The sequence below is a fragment of the Dicentrarchus labrax genome, unplaced genomic scaffold, assembly GCF_905237075.1.
Source record: "Dicentrarchus labrax unplaced genomic scaffold, dlabrax2021, whole genome shotgun sequence".
Lineage (NCBI taxonomy): Eukaryota > Metazoa > Chordata > Actinopteri > Moronidae > Dicentrarchus > Dicentrarchus labrax.
The window spans coordinates 17,410,620-17,429,995 of record NW_026136724.1 but is presented as its reverse complement, the minus strand read 5'-3'; the positions used below and the strand labels follow the sequence as shown (position 1 = coordinate 17,429,995).

General features: G+C 40.6%; 1 protein-coding gene across 1 annotated transcript in view; it reads right to left on the bottom strand.

Moving 5' to 3' along the window:
- Positions 1-19,376, bottom strand: part of pawr (PRKC, apoptosis, WT1, regulator) — a 66,005-nt gene that overhangs the window by 15,657 nt on the left and 30,972 nt on the right. Inside the window, exon 3 of the mRNA XM_051392413.1 lies at positions 6,188-6,313. Within this exon, the coding sequence (XP_051248373.1) occupies positions 6,188-6,313 (126 nt within the window). The remainder of the gene's footprint in view (positions 1-6,187; positions 6,314-19,376) is intronic.

The window sequence follows — 19,376 nt, the reverse complement described above, 5'->3', positions numbered from 1 at the left end:
GTTGGTGAATCATTTAATAATTGACAATCAATTGATTGTGCTTTATTGAGTAATATGTCAGTTAAAATGATGAAAATGTCCATCACAATTCACCAGGGTTCTGCTTTGAGAAGTTGCAATCATGATTACACATTTATAAAAAGACTTCTGATGACTGACTAGCAGTTTCAGTACTAAAAAGATAAAAAGTAAAAAGATAAGGGGGTACCAAATCAGTAAGGCAAGACAGAAAAAAGAGACAAAGTGTGAGGCCTCATAACATTTTTAGTTGAGATATAGTTTTTATAGCAGTTGTAAACCCAGGTTCACTCTAACATAGCCTCCAGTCAATACAAATCACACTGTAGAAAGAAAAAAAATGCTGTCTAAATGTAAATGTGTGTTTTCTCTTTCGCTTGCACAGTCTAGTCTAACTTGAATAAACCAACAAGATTCTTTGAATATACAATGACCTGAAAACCCAGTCTGCTGGTTTCCAACAGGAAACCTGACTATGTAGGAAACAATTGTTTGCTTTTACATTTCCCCCAAAATCTTAATACGCCTATTTTGTGAGATCCAGCATGAACAAGTTCCATATTCGAAGTCCGGTGGCGTGCTGACAAGGGTCAGTGGACTGGATTGATTATTTTCTGAGGTGAAAAAGGGTTGAAATATGAGTCAAAACAACAATATGAGGGAAGGTCACAGCGGTCAGCAGACATCGTGAGGCTATGCCAATCCTCATTTGCACATTGTGATATGTGCAGTCAAAACAAAAGAGCAAGACTGATTCTTATATGATACCGAGTACGGACCGCAAAACTAACGCAGGGGGAGTTTTGCTCCTGCATCCACGACTAACAGCAAAACTTTTTGGACTGGAAACAAACAAAATCCTGAATTTGTGCAACCACAAGAAGTGACGAATCAAAACTTCAAAAAGTGTGAAATTCCAAATCGCCAAAAGTAATAACACACTGACCACATTAGTTATCAACACGTCTCACCATTGTTATAGAAAAGAGAGGCAACTAATCAAAAGATTGTCTGTTTGAAACAGCACTATATATGTATCTACTTTTTCTGATTTTGGATGTGGACTGCAGAATATCTTTAATAGATTAAAAGGAATAATTACTGACCCTAATTGGGTTTTTAATCCCCCCTTCCCCAATAGACTCTCTTCAGCGTTATGTGACTGTGACTTAGCTCAGACACACTGTGCTATAAATAAAAACACTGTTTATAATCACTTGCACTTTGTCAGAATCTCCTGCGAATTCATTATCTTGCACCATAGTCCGAGTAATGCAGACAGTCTCAGCTAGTTACACTGAGACAACAGGTCCACCCCACTGCAAATGCATAAATGGAAAATGCCATTACCCTCACTAATCTTTACCAAGGCTCCATCCAGGTCTACACTGAAAAAAACAATCAAATCTCTTCCTCCTCCTCCTCCTCCTCCTCCTCCTCCCACACTGGGGTATGTGATACACAATTTACAATATCATTACATAAATTGACAAGGACATTTTATATCATGTTAAACGTCCAGTGTGTAGGGTTAAGTGGCATCCAGCGGTGTAGTTGCAGATTGCAACTCACTCATTTCACCCTCCCTTTCTTTCTGGCTGCGAAGGGTGCGAAAAAACGCACACAGACCTATCTAGAGCCAGTGTTTGTTTGTGCAGCTCTGTAGATAAAAAATGGCCTTATTCTAAGGTAACAAAAACACAACAATTGTTATTTTCAGGTAATAATACATACCTAGGAATATTGTATTCCATTGCTGCCAATAGATGTTACACAGTGGACCGTTAAGTATTAGATAACTAGTGAAAAAGACAAAGTAATACTAATAAACTGTGCAGTATCAAACAGGTTTTAATTACATACAATAGTTTGCAGGCTATCATTCCTCGTATCACTAAAGGGACTATGAGGATAAACTGATCATCCACATCCCTCTGTGGCTGATTTGCAGCCGAAAATCTGAAAGTGAAATCATATCGTGTTTACAGAAAACATCCCGGACTTCATTTGCCACATTACCACGGCATCTTTTGGCTGTGTTCCACGGTGTGCAACCTCCTGTCTGGGATATGAATCTGTGAGACAAGGTCAGCATAATTCATGTTCGACTTCTTCACTGCACACAATACTAGTCTGTGCAACTTTATTTATCATGCTTGTGCTGACAGCTCCCATAAGCCCCGCTGCAGAGCTCAGAGCTACTAAGAATACATAGAGACAAATATCAACAATAAAACAAGTACTTTATCACTGAACTCTAGCAGATTACTACTTGATGCACATTTGTGTGCGTGTGTGTGCATGTGTGTGTGTGTGTACCTGTAAGGAACACTTCATGCCCGTTTGAATGTGTGATAAAAACACACTCAAATGCATTGCTCGGACATTTACAGCTCGATTTGATCTATGAATTATGTCTTGACAGCTCCTTAAATTTAGAAATCTCTAAAGCAATGCCATCTTATTCCATGAAAAGGTGATCTTTGGCTTTCTGGTCAGCCGCCTAACAGCACAGCGCTCAGAGCATTTCTCTGTACAAAGCTGATAAAGATCACAATTTTACTGGAGGCATTCAATAAATTCAAGAGAGAGTGAGATGATAATCAAATAACTGTCTATGATTGGCATTTAGAAGAAGCAGACAAGCCAAATGCATAAACCAGCAGAAGTAGGGAAAGCTCACTGCCATGTACTATATATATATATATTTCATACCAATATATATACATTGGTATGAAAGCATTTAAAATGTTTTCCCAATTGCTTTTTGCTGCAATTTATTTATGATATCTATATGTTGATCATACTGATTATGGGCTAACACTGCATCTGTTGTATCTTACTGCTCTGTTATTATAGTAGAGATGCTTTGCAGTTCTCTCACACATACTTTTAATTAATATGCCAGCCTCACCTAGCCTTTATGAGTCTTTGATGCAGGCTGAAGAAATAGATGTCAAAATGCCAACCTGGAACATAAATCAAAGGCTGAGGATGAAAACAGGACTAACCTGCAAACTACACAGTAAACAGCAGCAGAAAGTCGTGTTAACCTCTTGCCATTTTTGTGACCTGTACACCTATAGCATGTGTGTTAATCAAAAGTATTTCCCTTCTAGTTCTCTAAGGTTCTTAAATAAACCTTTCTTGCACCTATGCACGAGGAAAAGTTCAGGCTGTTTAATCTGCAACTGCACCTTCTTTTTTATGTTTAGGTTTTAAATGATATCTGAATAACACTCTGCTGTACTGCTGTTAAAGTTTAGTTGAGTTTCTCACCAACTGGGTAAGGTATTTTTGCTGGTAGCAGTCCCGTCAAAGATAAATATTGGTGTGGTTTAGTTGGCTTATATAACAGTAATCCTTAAAATCTTGAATCAACAAAGGTGTGAATGTGATCAAATATTGTTTCAGGCAACAAGATAAAATTCAGTTTGCTGCTAGCACAGGGGCTGCTGCTCCTGGTTAGAAAATGCCATGTGATGGGTAGCGAACATTTCCCTGCTGTTTAGACAAGATGCTCTGCATCAGCACCATTTCTTGGGACTGAAAGGTGCTAATTAAAAATGCAAATGAAGCTTGTTAAAAAAGTGCTGGATGGGGATTGTCAGCAGTATGTGTTTTCCATGTGAGAGAAAGGTAGAAAAAGACCTTAATTGCTCTTTTGTAAACCTGGCGCCACATTAAATACAGATGATCCAGAGGAATGTTCCATATGGTTCTGGCTGCTGGATCACTGGAACAGGTTTTCTTGTAGGACTTGCATACCAGAGGGAGGTAAGGCCTGATAACAAGGACCACATGCCTGCAGAGGGCCTCTCTGACCGCCCATCACTGAGCCTGCACATATCAGACACATGTGTCCTGTCACATGGAGAAGAGATGTGTGTGTCCATGCACAAATACACACACACACATCACCTCTATAAGCAAATTAAAATGGAAAACGGGGCTACGGAAAGAGATGGAAAAAGGACATTGATACAGAATTTGAAACATATGATCAAATTTTTCATATCCAAAACCCTTCGTGGAGTTTCCATTATGTCTTCAGCAGCTAAACAGAGAAGAGTTACGGCTTGTTTTGGTTGGGAAATGCTCTTAAAACCTGTGGACACTGTTAACAGCCCTACAACTGAACATAAGTTGAAGTTGAGTTTCTTTTTAAAAAACTTTTTGTCCAGATATCTTGATGCCAGCTAAGAGGTCCAACTGGATGCTGTACATCATAACCGGCCTGACACGGCAATTGCTTGTCTCCCCTTGAAAAATGGGGCCCGAGAGGAACGGCACATTTTTGGGATGCTCAGTCTTTACAGATGTCTAACTGACAGCCTGGTAGTAAATCCACTGACCACACTGGATCTCTCCTGCTCTTTATTTCTCCCAGTCTGACTCCTTATGAGCAAGCTGGCACGGGACCCCCAGCAGGTTATGAATATATCAGTTTTATATGAGTGACAGTGAGACATCTAATGGTTAGTTTCTGCATAGCCACATCTGGTCTGTGTTATGCCTCACATTGCGATGGTAAGACTAGATTCAATGGACGGATTGCGGGGAAGCTGCAGAAAATAGATTCTACTGAAGTGCTTGATGTTTGTTTATGCATAGACTACATTATGTAAAACCTTTTCCTTTTTTTTTTTGTTTTTCCGTGCAACATCTCAGCAGGTGCTGTCACAATCTTCCTGTTAGTATGGTGTCTGTGTACATATTTCATAGACAAGCCCTAGCATTGTGTAAACAGCCTCAGATGGTTCCAGCCCAAAACAAAATAAGCCTGCTGATGCATAACAGCAGATCCATCGGGAACACAAGTCTTAGCTACATCCACAAGAGTTGCCACTCAGCGGCAGATCAATTGGATTTGTTTTTTATTTTTTATTTCAAATGGTAATATTCATGAAAATCAGACGATGTTTTATGGAAAACAGAGTGGAAGTTTCAGTCGTCGTTACACAGCTGGATGCTTTACTTATCCGTTGTGTGCTCAATTTCTCATTGAAAATCACTCTGTGTGCATTTGAAGTGAGTTTAGAATTACATACACTGCACTACTGAATATGAACTACTGCTCTTGACAAAATAAAAAGACTCAAATTACGAGCGTGTCACTTCTCATTTGGTTTCGTTTTCACTAATTCATTTATCTCCTCATTCTACAGACGCCTCCTGGACTTATTTGGAAGAAGAGCAGACTCTCTCTGCATGGGTTCACTTTATCAAATAAACACAAAATTACTTGCCGAGATTAAAAGACTCCTTTTGTAGACATCAACAGTCTCTCATTCACACTGTTAAGAACCAGACACCTTATACACGAAGCAGATCCTGACACTGGCTAACAAATGAACTTTGATGAACGTGGCTCTCAACTTGGTGGACGTGAGCTGCACTGAGAAACACTCGTCCATCCGATGGTCCAAAACTGAGAGAAACAGCAAATGCTCATATTTCAGAAGCTAGAACGAGTGAATATTTGTTATTTTTGCTTGATTAAAAGCTTGAATGATTAATCGATTATCTTAATTCTTTTAGATTTCTTTTGAGTTGATCAGATAATTCATGACAGCACTACTATTGTTACAAGCAAAATCCACCACTCCATATGAAGAGTAGCTGCACTTGAAATATAAAATCCGTCTATGTCACATGTCTATGTTCAACCAGATTTAGAAGTAAGCCAATTACACCCCCCAAAACCAGAGGAATCATCGCTCAAAGTAGCTTTACCAGCATTTTAGGGTGTTTCTTTTTGCTTTTAACTGAATTCACAGTGATGATGAAATGTCGAGACACCTTTGGGTTTTGCATCACTGCAGCTTTTCACAGAAATTCAGCTCCTGAGCTCTCCGGGTGTCTCCTTGAGCAACAGTGCCTCTGTTTGGCAGCACCGATGTATCAATCTGTACAAAAGTCTGCTCAAGTAAGGTGTGGAGGAAAAGCTGAACATCATATGAGTCTACGGCAGACAATAAAGACTGGAATACTGCAGAGACATCATGTCTCTTCTTGGGTTAGGGTTAGAGGCTGAAATCACAGAAACATACATCTGAAAACCTGGACAAATACAACCCAAACTATCCACATGGCTAGATACCACCAGAGGTACAATACTAGAGAAGATATAATGAGTTCTCCTTCCTTTTGTCATCTCACTTCTTACCATTAAGTGGCCGGTGGCAGGGTCAGCTGTCATGGCCTCGTTCTGGAAAGTGTTGGCCTGAACTAGCTCCTCCTCCTCCCTCCGGTTCTTCTCCCCTGTGTCGTCATCGTCCAGCTCATCCAGGCTCTGCGAGAAAAAGAAGAGGATGGTGGATGAAGAAAGGAAAAGAGACTAAATTCTTAGATCAGCCTTGGGTGGAGCGAGTATAGTCACAGAGCAAATTTGCAACATGTCAGCTGTGGTTTACACATTTCACCAATCAAAATAAATGCTATACTTGCAACCCATTTATAATTCATGTGAGAGGCCTGTAAGACTCAATTTGTCAGCAATCATTTGTGAAACAGGCCCAAGGTTACGCTAAAACCTATACTTACATGCAGCTTGTCAGTAATTGAATTTCTTTACAATCCGCGCCATATTTTTTAACCTTGGCTTCATCATTTTAAGTGTATGTGTAAAATATTTATTAGTTGTTAGATTTTATTTTAATGTCCGGCTGTGAGTATTGATGTTCCCTTTCATCTCACCATAATCTAACACAATCCTGCCTCAGCTATACCTTCCTAGTTTTAAGTGCTGTCATGCACACAGACTCTTGTAAAAAAAAAAAAAAAAAATCCTGAAAACAAATTAGAAATCAGCCTTCTCCAACAGAAACCTTGCTGTGCTAATCAAGTTTCTCTAACGTCTTCTTCTGATTTTAAGAAATTGAATTTCTTGTTTACACAAAGTAAAGAAATCGGGGCCCTGCAGCAAGCCGACAGTAATTCCGTCCCTTCTGTGCACGTTAATACACAGCACTGACAGATGCGCAGGGACAGGCGAGGTCATTCCCACCATAACAGCGATGGTGACCTCTGGCAGAACACAGCCAGGGTCTCCTCTTAATCCTCTTAAGACATGATCACATTCACTTCCAGGAATCCCTGAGGAGCCGCAGCTCAAACACGACCAAACACTAGATGGACTCTAGTCAGGCAACAGGAAGACGGCCTGTTTGAGGGCCTTTCACCTCCTGGGGACGGTCATGAGGGGATTTTTGACCAGTGGAATGTCCCTTGAAAACACAATAAAAGACATGTACAAACATACACAGAGCAAACATCCCTTTGACAGAGGAGCGGGGAGTTTTCATTATTTAAACAGAGATTTTGCACATGTCCTGGGAAAACCTCCAACTTTTACTCCTTGCAATCTTAGCTTTATCATGAAATATGTGCACAGCCCTTAGCTTCTTATTTGCATTACTTTACAGTGATCCGTGCGGTGGAGTTACTGGGTTCATCTGTCAGGAGCGGTGAAGATGCATTGCGTAAACAGAGCTCAACATTAGGATGGATGGTCGGATCATGACGAGAGACAGAGATCGTTGCCAAACTCCCAGAGGGTCACCATGCAAACCAGTCTTTCCTGTTTCACGCTGCAGGGCGAACAAAAGGTGCCCACTCAACAGGCTCTTTAGTGGTAAAAATAGCCTTACAAGGTTAACAAGGAATGCAGTCATTTGCAAGGCCTTTCCTGCCAAACGGTTTATCAGTTGTCCTTAGGGAAAACGCCAGCCACTTTTCTTTTTGACTCTCGCTCTGAATCTAAAGCTACTGCTCTCCTGCTTCTCCTGATGTAACTCAATGCTCACCATTCCTCTCTCATCTCTAGCATGCACGAACACAGGAGTGGACACAATATCGGGAACAAGCTAGCCATATATTGTTAATGCCAGAGAGGTTTTGATTTCCATAGTGCGTGGTGTTCTTGCATCAGATTTTGTACTTCTATCTATCTATGTACATACCAGCACAAGCCTACACACGCTTTCTTGCAGCAATTTATAGTTGCCAACTTGTCAGGGCACTTTTACAAGATTAAGACCAATATGTGGGGAATAAAGGGCAGAGGTTTCGGAGTTGAGGAAAATGAAATTAAACAGAAGTTCGTCTGTGTCAACACAGTGAATTGTGCAGTGACTAACCACTCTGCTATGCACAAAGATGACTGAAATGTGGAATTGGGAATCTCAAAGTTTATTTTGGATCGAGTTGCAGCCCGTTTTGCCCTCTAGTATTCCAAATTGCTGTGCATTTCTTCAATTCCAAATAAAGGGAAAAAGGACAATCTGTGTGCAACCATATAAGGGATGTTTTTGCTCCTGACATCATTTTTCTGGCCAATTTCTTACCCTGAACCATGGAACCAAACAGAGAAGGTGTGGAGGGATGAATGAGTGATGCTTCGACTGCTGTTTTGTGCTATGTGTTCACATTACAAAGGGTTACTAAACATAGGATCTTCTTTTTTTTTTTTAACACAAATACTGTCAAAGATACAAAGCACTGTTATCTAATATCATTATTAGTGGTTCAAGATTTGGCATCATTCTCCTAAAGTTTGTAAATGAAAGTACAGTTCATACTGATTGCACATATTAGCTGACAGATTATTTACATATTCTGACTGAACACATTGTTTTATTGAAACATAAGATGTTATCTAGTGTTTATTTAATATTTATAGGGATATTTTGCACCATGGAGATAAAGATGGTTCATCTGGATCACACTTTCAGCCAAGTATCACATCTGCTTTTTCCCCTCCAAAATGGTAATTATAAAGTCTTGTAATCTCAAACTTAACTTAAATTTTGATTACTTGGATGCATGCTACCCAGGTGCAACTGAATATTCATGACGGAAGCACATTTTATACGACACCAGGACTTTCAGGGTAATTAAAAAATATACGAAACACTTCAATACTGCTAAATTACATGATTATTTATCCTGGAAATAAAGTCAATATACAATCATCTATCATTAACTGCTCCCTAATGACGCATATTTTAGGGAAATATTGCAAAACGCAGCTGAAAAGTCGATACACATAACTTGACCAACATTGATTCCTGTGATGATGACACATGGCAAGTCAAAGAGAATATGAGTGTGAGCTGAAAAGAAGCAGCCAGATTTCCAGAATCTGTCTCTGCATCCTGTTTACAGCCGGACCAAGTGTCAGGGCCCCACAGGAGTGTTTACTTTAGTGAAGCAAGTAAAACACATATCCTGGCCTATTCCTGCCTCAATACCCATGTCCGTCACTCTGCACACGGAGAATTAAAGAAGCTACATCTGGAGCAGAGCTTCACGGTCTATTGGAATGTCTGTTGTGGTTGGAAACTCTCTCTTTGGGGAGGAAAATGATCATCTATTCTAAACCTCTGCCCCTGGCTGCAAATATCTGAATGCATCTGATTCTTTGTCTGCACAACAGCAGGCACTGTGCTTTAGTTCCCTACTCTGCATTTGCCTTTTCAGTGAGTGCCGAAGTGATGCTGTTGAATGGTTAATTTGAGTGAACTGAGTACATTGTGTGGCAGCCGACCTGCAGCATTACACTGATGTATATAAAAAAGGCCAAGAAATGACGGGCTGCCGAAAGCTGAAGTCGTGTAACTGTTCGGCAGCAAGTAGACTCAGACAGGGGTGAGATATAGTGGTTATAGATTTTTGAAAGTGGGGTAAATGCAGTCATTTATGCGAAAGTAAAAGGTGATATTTTCATGATAAAAAAGCTCTGACAAGGTAAATAGAGTACATAAAGTTCTTGATAGCAATGAAGGCAGACGTCATTTTAAAAAAAGAGATAAGGGTCTTACATAATAAACATATATCTTAAACACAAGTCTTTCTTGGGCTTTTCTTGTCCCTAAACATAATTTATTTTATTATATCCTTTCTTTAATTTTAACGCGTGCAAATAAATAAAAACTCAAAGTGAAACTGGCTGTGCATTTTCCCTCTTACTGTGTGCCATGCAAACTTAGAAAAGACTGATTGTTTAACAGAAGATAATTTTTCAAAATGGCTTCAAGTCTACACAAAAAGCCGTTCACCAACACAATAGAGGGAGTTATAGCTACTGCGGCATCCATGGCAACCACTGTTGCAGCAATGCAAACATACACAGTCAGTGAGATTACCATTAGGCCTCTAACCGGCAATCAAAAGATGTTCTGTATAATCTTAGAGTACTTACTGAAAACATAACATCTATTCACAACATTTCTATCCTGGGTTCATTACTAAATAAGAAGTTTCATATTTTGGCACTGTCTCTTCCAAATTTTGATTTGATAAGAAAAAATCAAATAAAAAATAATTTTATTGACTCCAGTGCCATGTTTTAGCATTACTAATAATAGCAATAAATGAACATACATTATAATGGCAGCAGATTATCTTTGGTACATATATGATAAACCCCCCATAAAACATACCATAAGTCAAATTAAGGCAGGTAAATATGTATATCATGATAAATTGTCACAATAACAATAAGAATATTTACTTTTTACAAATTTTTATATACCAGTATATCCTACTTAGCGCTAACTTACTGGATTCAATAGAGCCTGACCAGTTAAGGATAGCAGACTGGAAACTTTAGGCTGGTTGGTTGAATGACATTGGTACCCGGTTTAATTATATGGAATCTTCCACTGCAATGAGAGCACATTTAAGGCTGCTAAGAGATTCACAATGTCAGTAATTTGCTGAATTTGGTTTATTGTCCAGCCAAAACCCAAATACTCCTTCTTCTTCTCAGAGAACCTAGTTAAGATCCAAAATGAACACCCATGCAGCCTTGTCACCCCGCCAGTGCCCTGTCCACTTAGTCCTCAGATTTATCTCTAAACAAGCAAAGGGCACCTCCACCGAGGGCACACTCTTATACAGCAGGCTTAATGACCTGTGTGTATTAATCACCTGCCACTCGCCGCAGCACAGTGACTTCATTAAGATGATCTATTAGAGAAGAGGGACGCTGGCACACTGATGCCCAATGTCTTTTAATCAGGACTGCCAGTCAGCTCAGACAACACTACAGACGGGCACAGCGCTGCGCTCAGGTATGGCAGAGATCAGAGTGAGGACATCCACCCCGGAGCTGCTGGTTGATTAATGTGACACTACAGACTGCCAAGGTCAGTGTTAGGTCCAGGAGAGGTACGCCAACTTTGAGCAGGAGTGAGACATCATTTGACAGCCTCAAAAAGGTGTGACTGGACCTTCACTGATCTGTGCCGAAAATATTCCATTTAATCCTGTAAAGAAACATTTTTTGTCACCTGCTGTGAGCTCTATCCAAAAAAAGTAAAGTATTCTTTCATCAAAATATCATCAAAGGTTACTGGTAAGTCTGAAGTGGAAGGTACTGCCTAACCCAATTTTATTTCTCAAACTCAGAATTGTGCTTGACTTGAGGCTGAAATGGGAGCATAATTATGTTACACAGACCAACACAACCGAGAAAGACGAGTAACGGAAGGAAGAAAAACATTACAGGCATTACAACAGATTTACCACCATTCTATTTAAGATTCATCACCATTGTAGATCCCCGTCTGGTTTCATTCACTCTTTCCAAATTCTGGTGCCTTTTCATTTGATTTAAGTCCCAAAATTGCACAACAGGGTTTTTTGTGAGAGGGTTCTTTGGGGACAGAGTCGAGTCAAACAGCGTACAAGACGTTCTCAAGAATCAAAGCTTGTATTGGCCACAAAGCCCCGGGTTGCTTTCTTTAAAAGCGTGTGTTTATCAAGTGAAAGCCTTGCACTTTTTGGCTTTGAACTTGACGTCTGCTTGACCCTCATTTTCACTCCAAGTGAGACTATAATATTTTAATCAGCACTCAGCCAGACCTCAAAATGAGTTCGCTTTACACCGGGGGTGCAGTAAAACAGACAAACAAACAACAGGGGTCGGGCTGTGATTGTTGACCCAGAGATAGCAGCATCAGCATTCCTCTGGATGTGGCAGACGGAGCTCAGGCCTGAGGGCAGGCCAGTCGGGCTCAGCAGGGCTGGGCAGAGATCTCTGACTGTCTGAAAAAGCTTTAATACATCTGTGGGAAAACAGCCCTTGGCGTACTTTAAGTTTGCCAAACTCGTTCTCTGGTCTATAACCTCCACAGTAGGTTGGAAGGGAGCAGCAGTTTCGACCAGGGTTGTAAAGAGTCTGGCAGTGCGTGTGTATGTGTGTGTGTGTGTGTGTGTGTGTGTGTGTGTGTGTGTGTGTGTGTGTGTGTGTGTAGGGTTGAGAGGACAGAGGAGAATTTACAGCTTTAGGGGGGTTCACTCTGTATAAATGGGACTTTACACTCCAACACCACAGACCTCCACAGAAAACCACACGGCTTCTTCTCAGAGATGTCGGGTCTGGCACCAAGTCTGAAACTAGAGCTAAACGGTACATCAGCAGGCCGATATCACAGAGATATTGGTGTCTGTATGTATGTTGGCGAATATGCAAAGCAGAAAACTGCAGCAATCAACGTTTCATTGGCAGCATTTGTATGTATATTTGACTTGTTCTCATTTCAAGTATAAAATATCAGGTTTTCCTGAAGCATATTGTTGGTCCAGTTCTCAAGAACTGATATTGTTATTGGCCTCAAGAATTCAGTTTCGGTTAGGCTATGACACTGGGTTTATACTTCAGGGATTCAGGGGGTTAACGGCATTCCCTGCATGGATGCCCAAGGCGTATGGTGCAGTTTAAAGCTGGATATCACCAACTGATAGCACCACTCCAACAACAGATGTATAGCCATATTGTGCCTTAATTATATTGCCAACAGTAATTTTGTTTACATTTTCTCATTTATTGTGAAGGAGAGCAACAATCACAGTGAGAAGAAGGTTTGAAGTGGAGATGTTAGATGTCTATATGTACAATACGTTTGGTCTCCATGTGGCATCTCTAAAGCTGCCGTAGCCCTGACATGCTATGGCGGCTACACATATAAAGGAAAATCTTGCAATGCTTTCAAACTGCTTGCTGTATGACTAACATAGCTCTTGGACATGGATAACAATACAGTGAAGTGTATAAAATGCCAGTGGAAGTCCTTAAATAACCCTCTTCCCTGCTTTAAACAGGCTCACTGCAGCCCCACTGTGCCCCACCGTCAGCAGACCATAACAGTCTTGAGATTGTGACCTCTCTGCATGCACAAACTGACAGGCTTTTAGAGTAACGGTAGTTTACCAAGTAACACTACTAGCGCTGTTCCCAGCTGAATATCAATTCAATGAATCACCAAAACAATCTAGGAAAAAAGCAGTATTTTTCCCGTCAACCTCAGGTGCAAAACAATCATTATAAATTCAAACCAGGATCCAACTGCGAATGACTTCTAATGTGCTTATTGAATGCATTAAAATCAGGAGGCAGGTGAAATTAAGACTTGCAAGTAAGCAACACTTAATGAGTCAAACTGAAAAACGAAGGGTTACATGCAAAATTGTAAAACATTGCTAATGGATGACATTAACTGAATTTGTTTAATGCCATGAAATTATTCAAGATCATGGAAAATTGTGTAATTACATGGTTTTGCCTTGGATCCTCATTAAATATTTAGCTAGTGGTTGAATTTTTGCATAACAGATTGTTTTTACATCTTCAGAGAAAATGTCAAATCTGCTTTGTAAATGACTTAAAATGGCATCTAAAAATAAAAGCCATCAGCTCAATATCTGCCAGAATTAGGGACTTTAAAACTTCTCAATCTCAATAAGGTAAATTTACTGCCATGTGAGTGTCAAGTCAAACAAATTTTTGGTTCATAAAACCTGACCAATGCCTGTGTTTGTGTTTTGCATTCAATTTCCTCCAGGTATAAACAGTGTCCTCCCAGGAAACAGAGAGCAGGCTGAACTCTCCTCTCATTTTGTGCAGCAGGTCTTTATCTTTTTATGTGTTTGCTCAAGCCTCCTGCTCATAAACACTGCTGACTTGCTTCTCAATGGAGGAGATACAGCTTGCAGTTACAGCCCTATTAACCTATTCTCTAATGGTTGATCTGACAAAAGACTGTACACAAACTGACATTGATGAGGTAGAGGCTCACCTTTCTATATTTGTCAAATGAAAATTGATGCAACTGCAATTCTTCTTTCTTAAATTCCGCCAGACTCAATGGTGGTTTAGTGTTTTCAGCAAACGGTTATTTTAAATTCTTGTCCAAATGTCCAAAGATGTCAAATATGTCAGGCTGAATTCTGTATAAAATGATTCATTATATATCTAAATCTACAATAAATTAGATTCAATGGTGCAGCCACAAAATCACTGGAACTTGTTTTTAATTATTTGCTTGATAAGAAGCAAGTAAATTCAATTAAGTGCAACAAACACACATAGAATATGTTATGTGGATATTTTTACTCTGCTGTTCCAGCTATCCACAGGTTTCCAGGTAAGCCAGTGCAGACTTGAAACAGACGGAAAACTGAATCGCACATGACACTGCCAAAAATGAACACAGACATGTTCATTGGGATGGATTACCTGTAGTCTGCAAATTGATTTTTATACTGTACAGCAATGAATGTAAATCAATGGCCACCAGGAATATTGTGAATATTTAAAATCTGTCTCCAAACATATAAAGGATACACAATTTGTAGAAACTGAGCCAAAAGTGATCCCCACACATAGAAATTAAGGGGACATTTTGTAGGGAAATCAATAGCTCAAGATGTTTTAATCAATACTATGCTGAGTGAACATAAAACAGCATTTATGTGTGAAATTTGATGAATATGTTTTATCTGCAGAGTAACACAAATGTTCAGCCATTCTGACAAGCCCATACTGACACTCATCCTCTTAATACATGACATTGAGTAATATCTGCTTTCTCCCTCAGTTAGGAGAAGAGCTTTGGGTTGTCTTGAGAGAGGTAAGATAGCTTTAACATCTGTGTACCGACCACAGACCAGGATGGCTGTAACTCAAGACAGATAGAGACGGCGGGGGCAGGCTGGTGGTGACGGCTGCTAGAGCGTTTATCCCGGCAGCCTCCCTTGAGTCCTGTGTCCTGGTAATGAATCCTGTTCCTGCAAACCAGCAGTAATAACGGGGTGCCTGCTGTGTGCCGTACAGAGGCCGCAGGGGGAAGTGGTCCTGTGTTTTGTCTAACCCCTAATCTTGTTTTCAAGCCGGTGCTGGCATGCGCACTCCTTCTTCCTTCCTGTCCTGATGTTTTTTGCACAGCGCGGCACAAAGCATAGACTCACCAGTCCTACTAAGCTGCTGCACAGCGATGGCGTTCCAACAATGCTTCTAGCAGTGCACTCGTGGCAGGACAAAACCACTAGCATGCTTGTGGTGTAACGGAACGAAGCTGATCCTACGGTTCGGCACGCATGTGAACTGCGGATTAATTGCAAAATTTAAGCATCATAGTGTGAAATACAGTTTTACTGCACAAAGATAGACAAGACATCTGTCCTGTCTATCTTTGTGCTGTGCGTGCTGTGTTACACTCTAAAGTGCGATGATTGGGTTAAGGGAGTGACTGAAAAGCCGCCTCGCTCCATTGAAGGGAAATCTCGAAGGCTCAGACTTCCGGCATTTTCAGTGCATAAGATTGTGATGTTTATTGCAACTTGGGCAACATCTGCTACCTTCCCTTCAGCACACTGTTCCGATGGTTCACTTGCGCAGCTCCAGTTTTTTGCCTGTGGCACACTAGCCTTCAGTGTTGAGAGGCAATTACTTGTGCTGTGTAATGAATCAGATTCAGACTACAGCGTGGTAACTACAGAAAGAGAGAGAGGTGGCTACATCAAAGCCAAAGTAGCCCATTTTAAAATTAACTTAACCCTAACCCTTTTTTTGCTGATCTGAAAAACGATCCGATCTATGACTCAAAACTGTGATACGATCCGATCTGTGAGCTGTGTGATCTATTGCACCCGTAGGACTTACCCCGTTGTTGGATATCAATTCAAAGCTGATAACAGAAGGAGCCTCAGACATCATTTTGAATTCTGTACGAGCACTCACAGGAGACTCACCTGAGTTCATATACTGTACATCTGACTGAATGCGTGTTCGCAGATGCATAGCAAGGAGATCTTGTTAGTTAATAACAGCTTTTCTCATGGGTATTTTATCAACAGACTACAATGTTACCCCTGACCCCGAGCTGTGCCTGGCAGCCTCCGATTCTCCATAAACGTCCTCCTTGGAATGTCTGGTATCTCTTCATGTGTACAGCCGATTCTTGCCCTGGCCCACAGCACAATGCCAAATGGGTTGTTTAACATCTGGTATCCCAGACCATTCTTCTATTTTACCCACAAAGCCTCTTTAGTGGGTTGGCCCTGATCTACCTTGCATCCTGGCATGGACTGAACTCGTCCATGAGAAACCAGCCTAGCGCTTGGAAAGAGAAGTATTGTGTCAGCAGACCCTTCTCACGATGGACAACTCACAAAGAGAGGAGATGTCTTGGGCCATTGTGGAGCTCTCCCGCTTGAGGAGCAGAAATCTGTCCCGTCTCTCTGTTGATTGGGCTTATCTAATGAGAATGAGACGGTCAGAGAGCCAAGTGCCATTCAGTGTTCGCTGCCTTACTGCTAGGCCATCGTGTTTTTTGGCTGCTGACGCTGGGTTTTCTTGGCTGAGGGCTCGCGCTCATTCAGAGCTCCAACAACTCTGGGACTATTCAGGTTTCATAGACCTATCAAAAGAACCGCAGACATGCTGGGCAGGAGTAAAGCCAGGTCCACAGCATCCAGGAAGCTACAAAAGTGGCAGCAGTAACCACAGTGCAAATGGCTTTCACACATTGTCAAAGTGCTTGATGATACTACTGCACAACAGCCTCCAAAATGTAGAAAGTGATCAAACTACGGTTTTTTACGAGCAATATAAGCTACCTCTCCCATGCACTACAATACAATGCAATCTTCAATCATGTTTAGGCCTCAACAGGATGTTTTAGCACTGGTTACTAAGCTGGTAAGATGGCATCCGCCTTTGGTTTTGAATCTGGAACCATAATGATGCTGTGTAATTGCATGGCATATTCCAGTATTCAAAACATTTCATCAGCAATGGCTCAACATGGGCCACTGTGGGTAAATACACACTTAGATAGGTTTGTATAAAACAGATTTCCCAATGAAAGTGACTCACCTTCACAAATAAACCAAAACCATTTTCAGCTTGTTTAATTTAGGTTAAGCATTTGTCTCCATAGGGTGATTATTATTTAAGATGCATTTATTTATCGTCACTGCTTATCCCTTTAATGTAGATTTGGCTGTATCAGGATTGGTAGTGTTTATGTCTGGGTCACTATTTCAGTTTTTTATTTTCACTCAACAGTTAATTGGTTTACCAGTGCTGATGGAGGAAGTTAATATGCTTTTGACATATTCTGTTTTCTTTTTAGACTCATAAAATTACCAGAATCAGAATCTAAACAACCCTTGATACAATATGTGACTGAAACACTAAGACCAACATGCCTGTGTGGAATAATACAGAGTCTTCTCCATAGCACAAAAGACTATAACTGAGACAGCCTGTACCTGCTGAGTGACTGATGAAGACAGCTGTTGAGAGAACAAGAAGTGGTGAGTCAGCCTCGCCTTCAGAGTGTTTGTGTGTGTGTGTGTGTGTGTGTGTGTGTGTGTGTGTGTGTGTGTGTGTGTGTGTGTGTGTTTGTGTGTGTGTACGTGTGCTTGTTGAGTGACTGCTGGGCAGCTGGAGAGCAGTAGCAGCCTGAGGGCACCTGATGGCAGTGCTTAACCATCCTGTTTCCCGACCAGCACCTGAACAACACACCTGGCAATAAAAGGTTTTGTGGTCTTCTGGCAAACACAGGTGCTGCCATCATGGAGTCTCACAGGAGAAAGATCACAAACTGTCCTGCAAAACACTGGTGTGGCTGTATGGTCACACCAGTGACATTGTATGATTTTTATGTCAAAATAATCTCAGATTATCTTATTTTTGTTTTCTTTTGTTGGTTTTTTAATTTAATTTATCACGCTTTTATTTCTTAACAGTTAGCGTCCCCTTTCAAAATGGTATGATCCTGTTAACAGCTTTTTCTTTAGTCAATGTGACATAAACTGCCTTTAGCTGTGTTGTCTTTGGGGATCTGTTGTAAAGAGAGAATCCATTTAGCTTGACTTTTGCTGTCTTAGCTAATCAACTATCTAACATTCTAATTTAGCAACACCCTGGCAGTTAGACTCTATGAGTGCTTCAAAATCAGTCCAATTTATGGGGGAAATTAGCTGTTTCTAGTGGAAAGTGCACAGAATTTAACCATCTGTACGCAGTTCTTCTCCATTGATAAGGCTAAGTCTGTTACATCACCTGAAAGATCTATTCACCTCACAGCCGGCTCAATCCTGAGTGTATTGTAACATTTGGCGGCATTGCCACATAGGATCAAACCAAAATTAACCTTAATAACTGAACGTATTAGGCAGTTTAATGGACAATTAGATCAGCTGGATCAGGGATTAGTGGCTGTAAATTTGTACTTTTGTTCTTATGTCCATTACACTGATCATTTCCAAACTTGTTTGTGTTCTTTTGAGTTATTTGTCATGTCCAAGCTTGGTATTAAAGCAGACTTTGAGATACAGGAAACGTCTGGCACCAATTTAAAACAAATTTGCCGGTAAAAACATTCCTATAGAGGTTCATACTCGGGCCAGAAGGGAATGTTGTGTCTTTCAAAACGGAGGCCGGACAAATTTAGCATTCAATCAAATACCACACAAAACACTGCGGTCCGCTCAAGATGCCACAGCACTTGGGTATTGTAGTTCGCTCAGAGCCTTGATTCAGTCATTAGCGAAGAATGGCTTGAAAAGCAAAGATTTCCTCCTGAGATTTTTTCCTTTTTGTCAGGGTCTAGCCTGTTGGAGAGGAATTTCTAGGCCTAAATCACAGCCTAATTAAGGAGATAGTGTCTTGTAGAAATAAAACAAATACCTCTGGCAAGCAGCATACCCTCAAGCTCTCCAGCAGGTCACAATTCAATTATTTTAGGCAAAGCATTTCGCTAGGCAAGGACTGTCTTTTAAAAATCAAATTTAGCAATGGGATTAGGCTGCTTTATAGGAAATAAATTATCTTCTTTGTCTTGTTAGCTCTGGCTCATTTTGTATTTTCCACGACATGTGTTTACTTCGTTTTCAAGACAAAAGCTCCTATCTTCTCTTGCAGTCAAAGAATGGATATTTTCATGCCTCATCATTTTAATAGAGAAATGCCACAAAACAAAGTGCCTTTACCAGATCTCACAGTAGTCTACACATAAGGAGCCACACTGTAAAAACTAGTCTGTGAATTTGCAATTACTTTA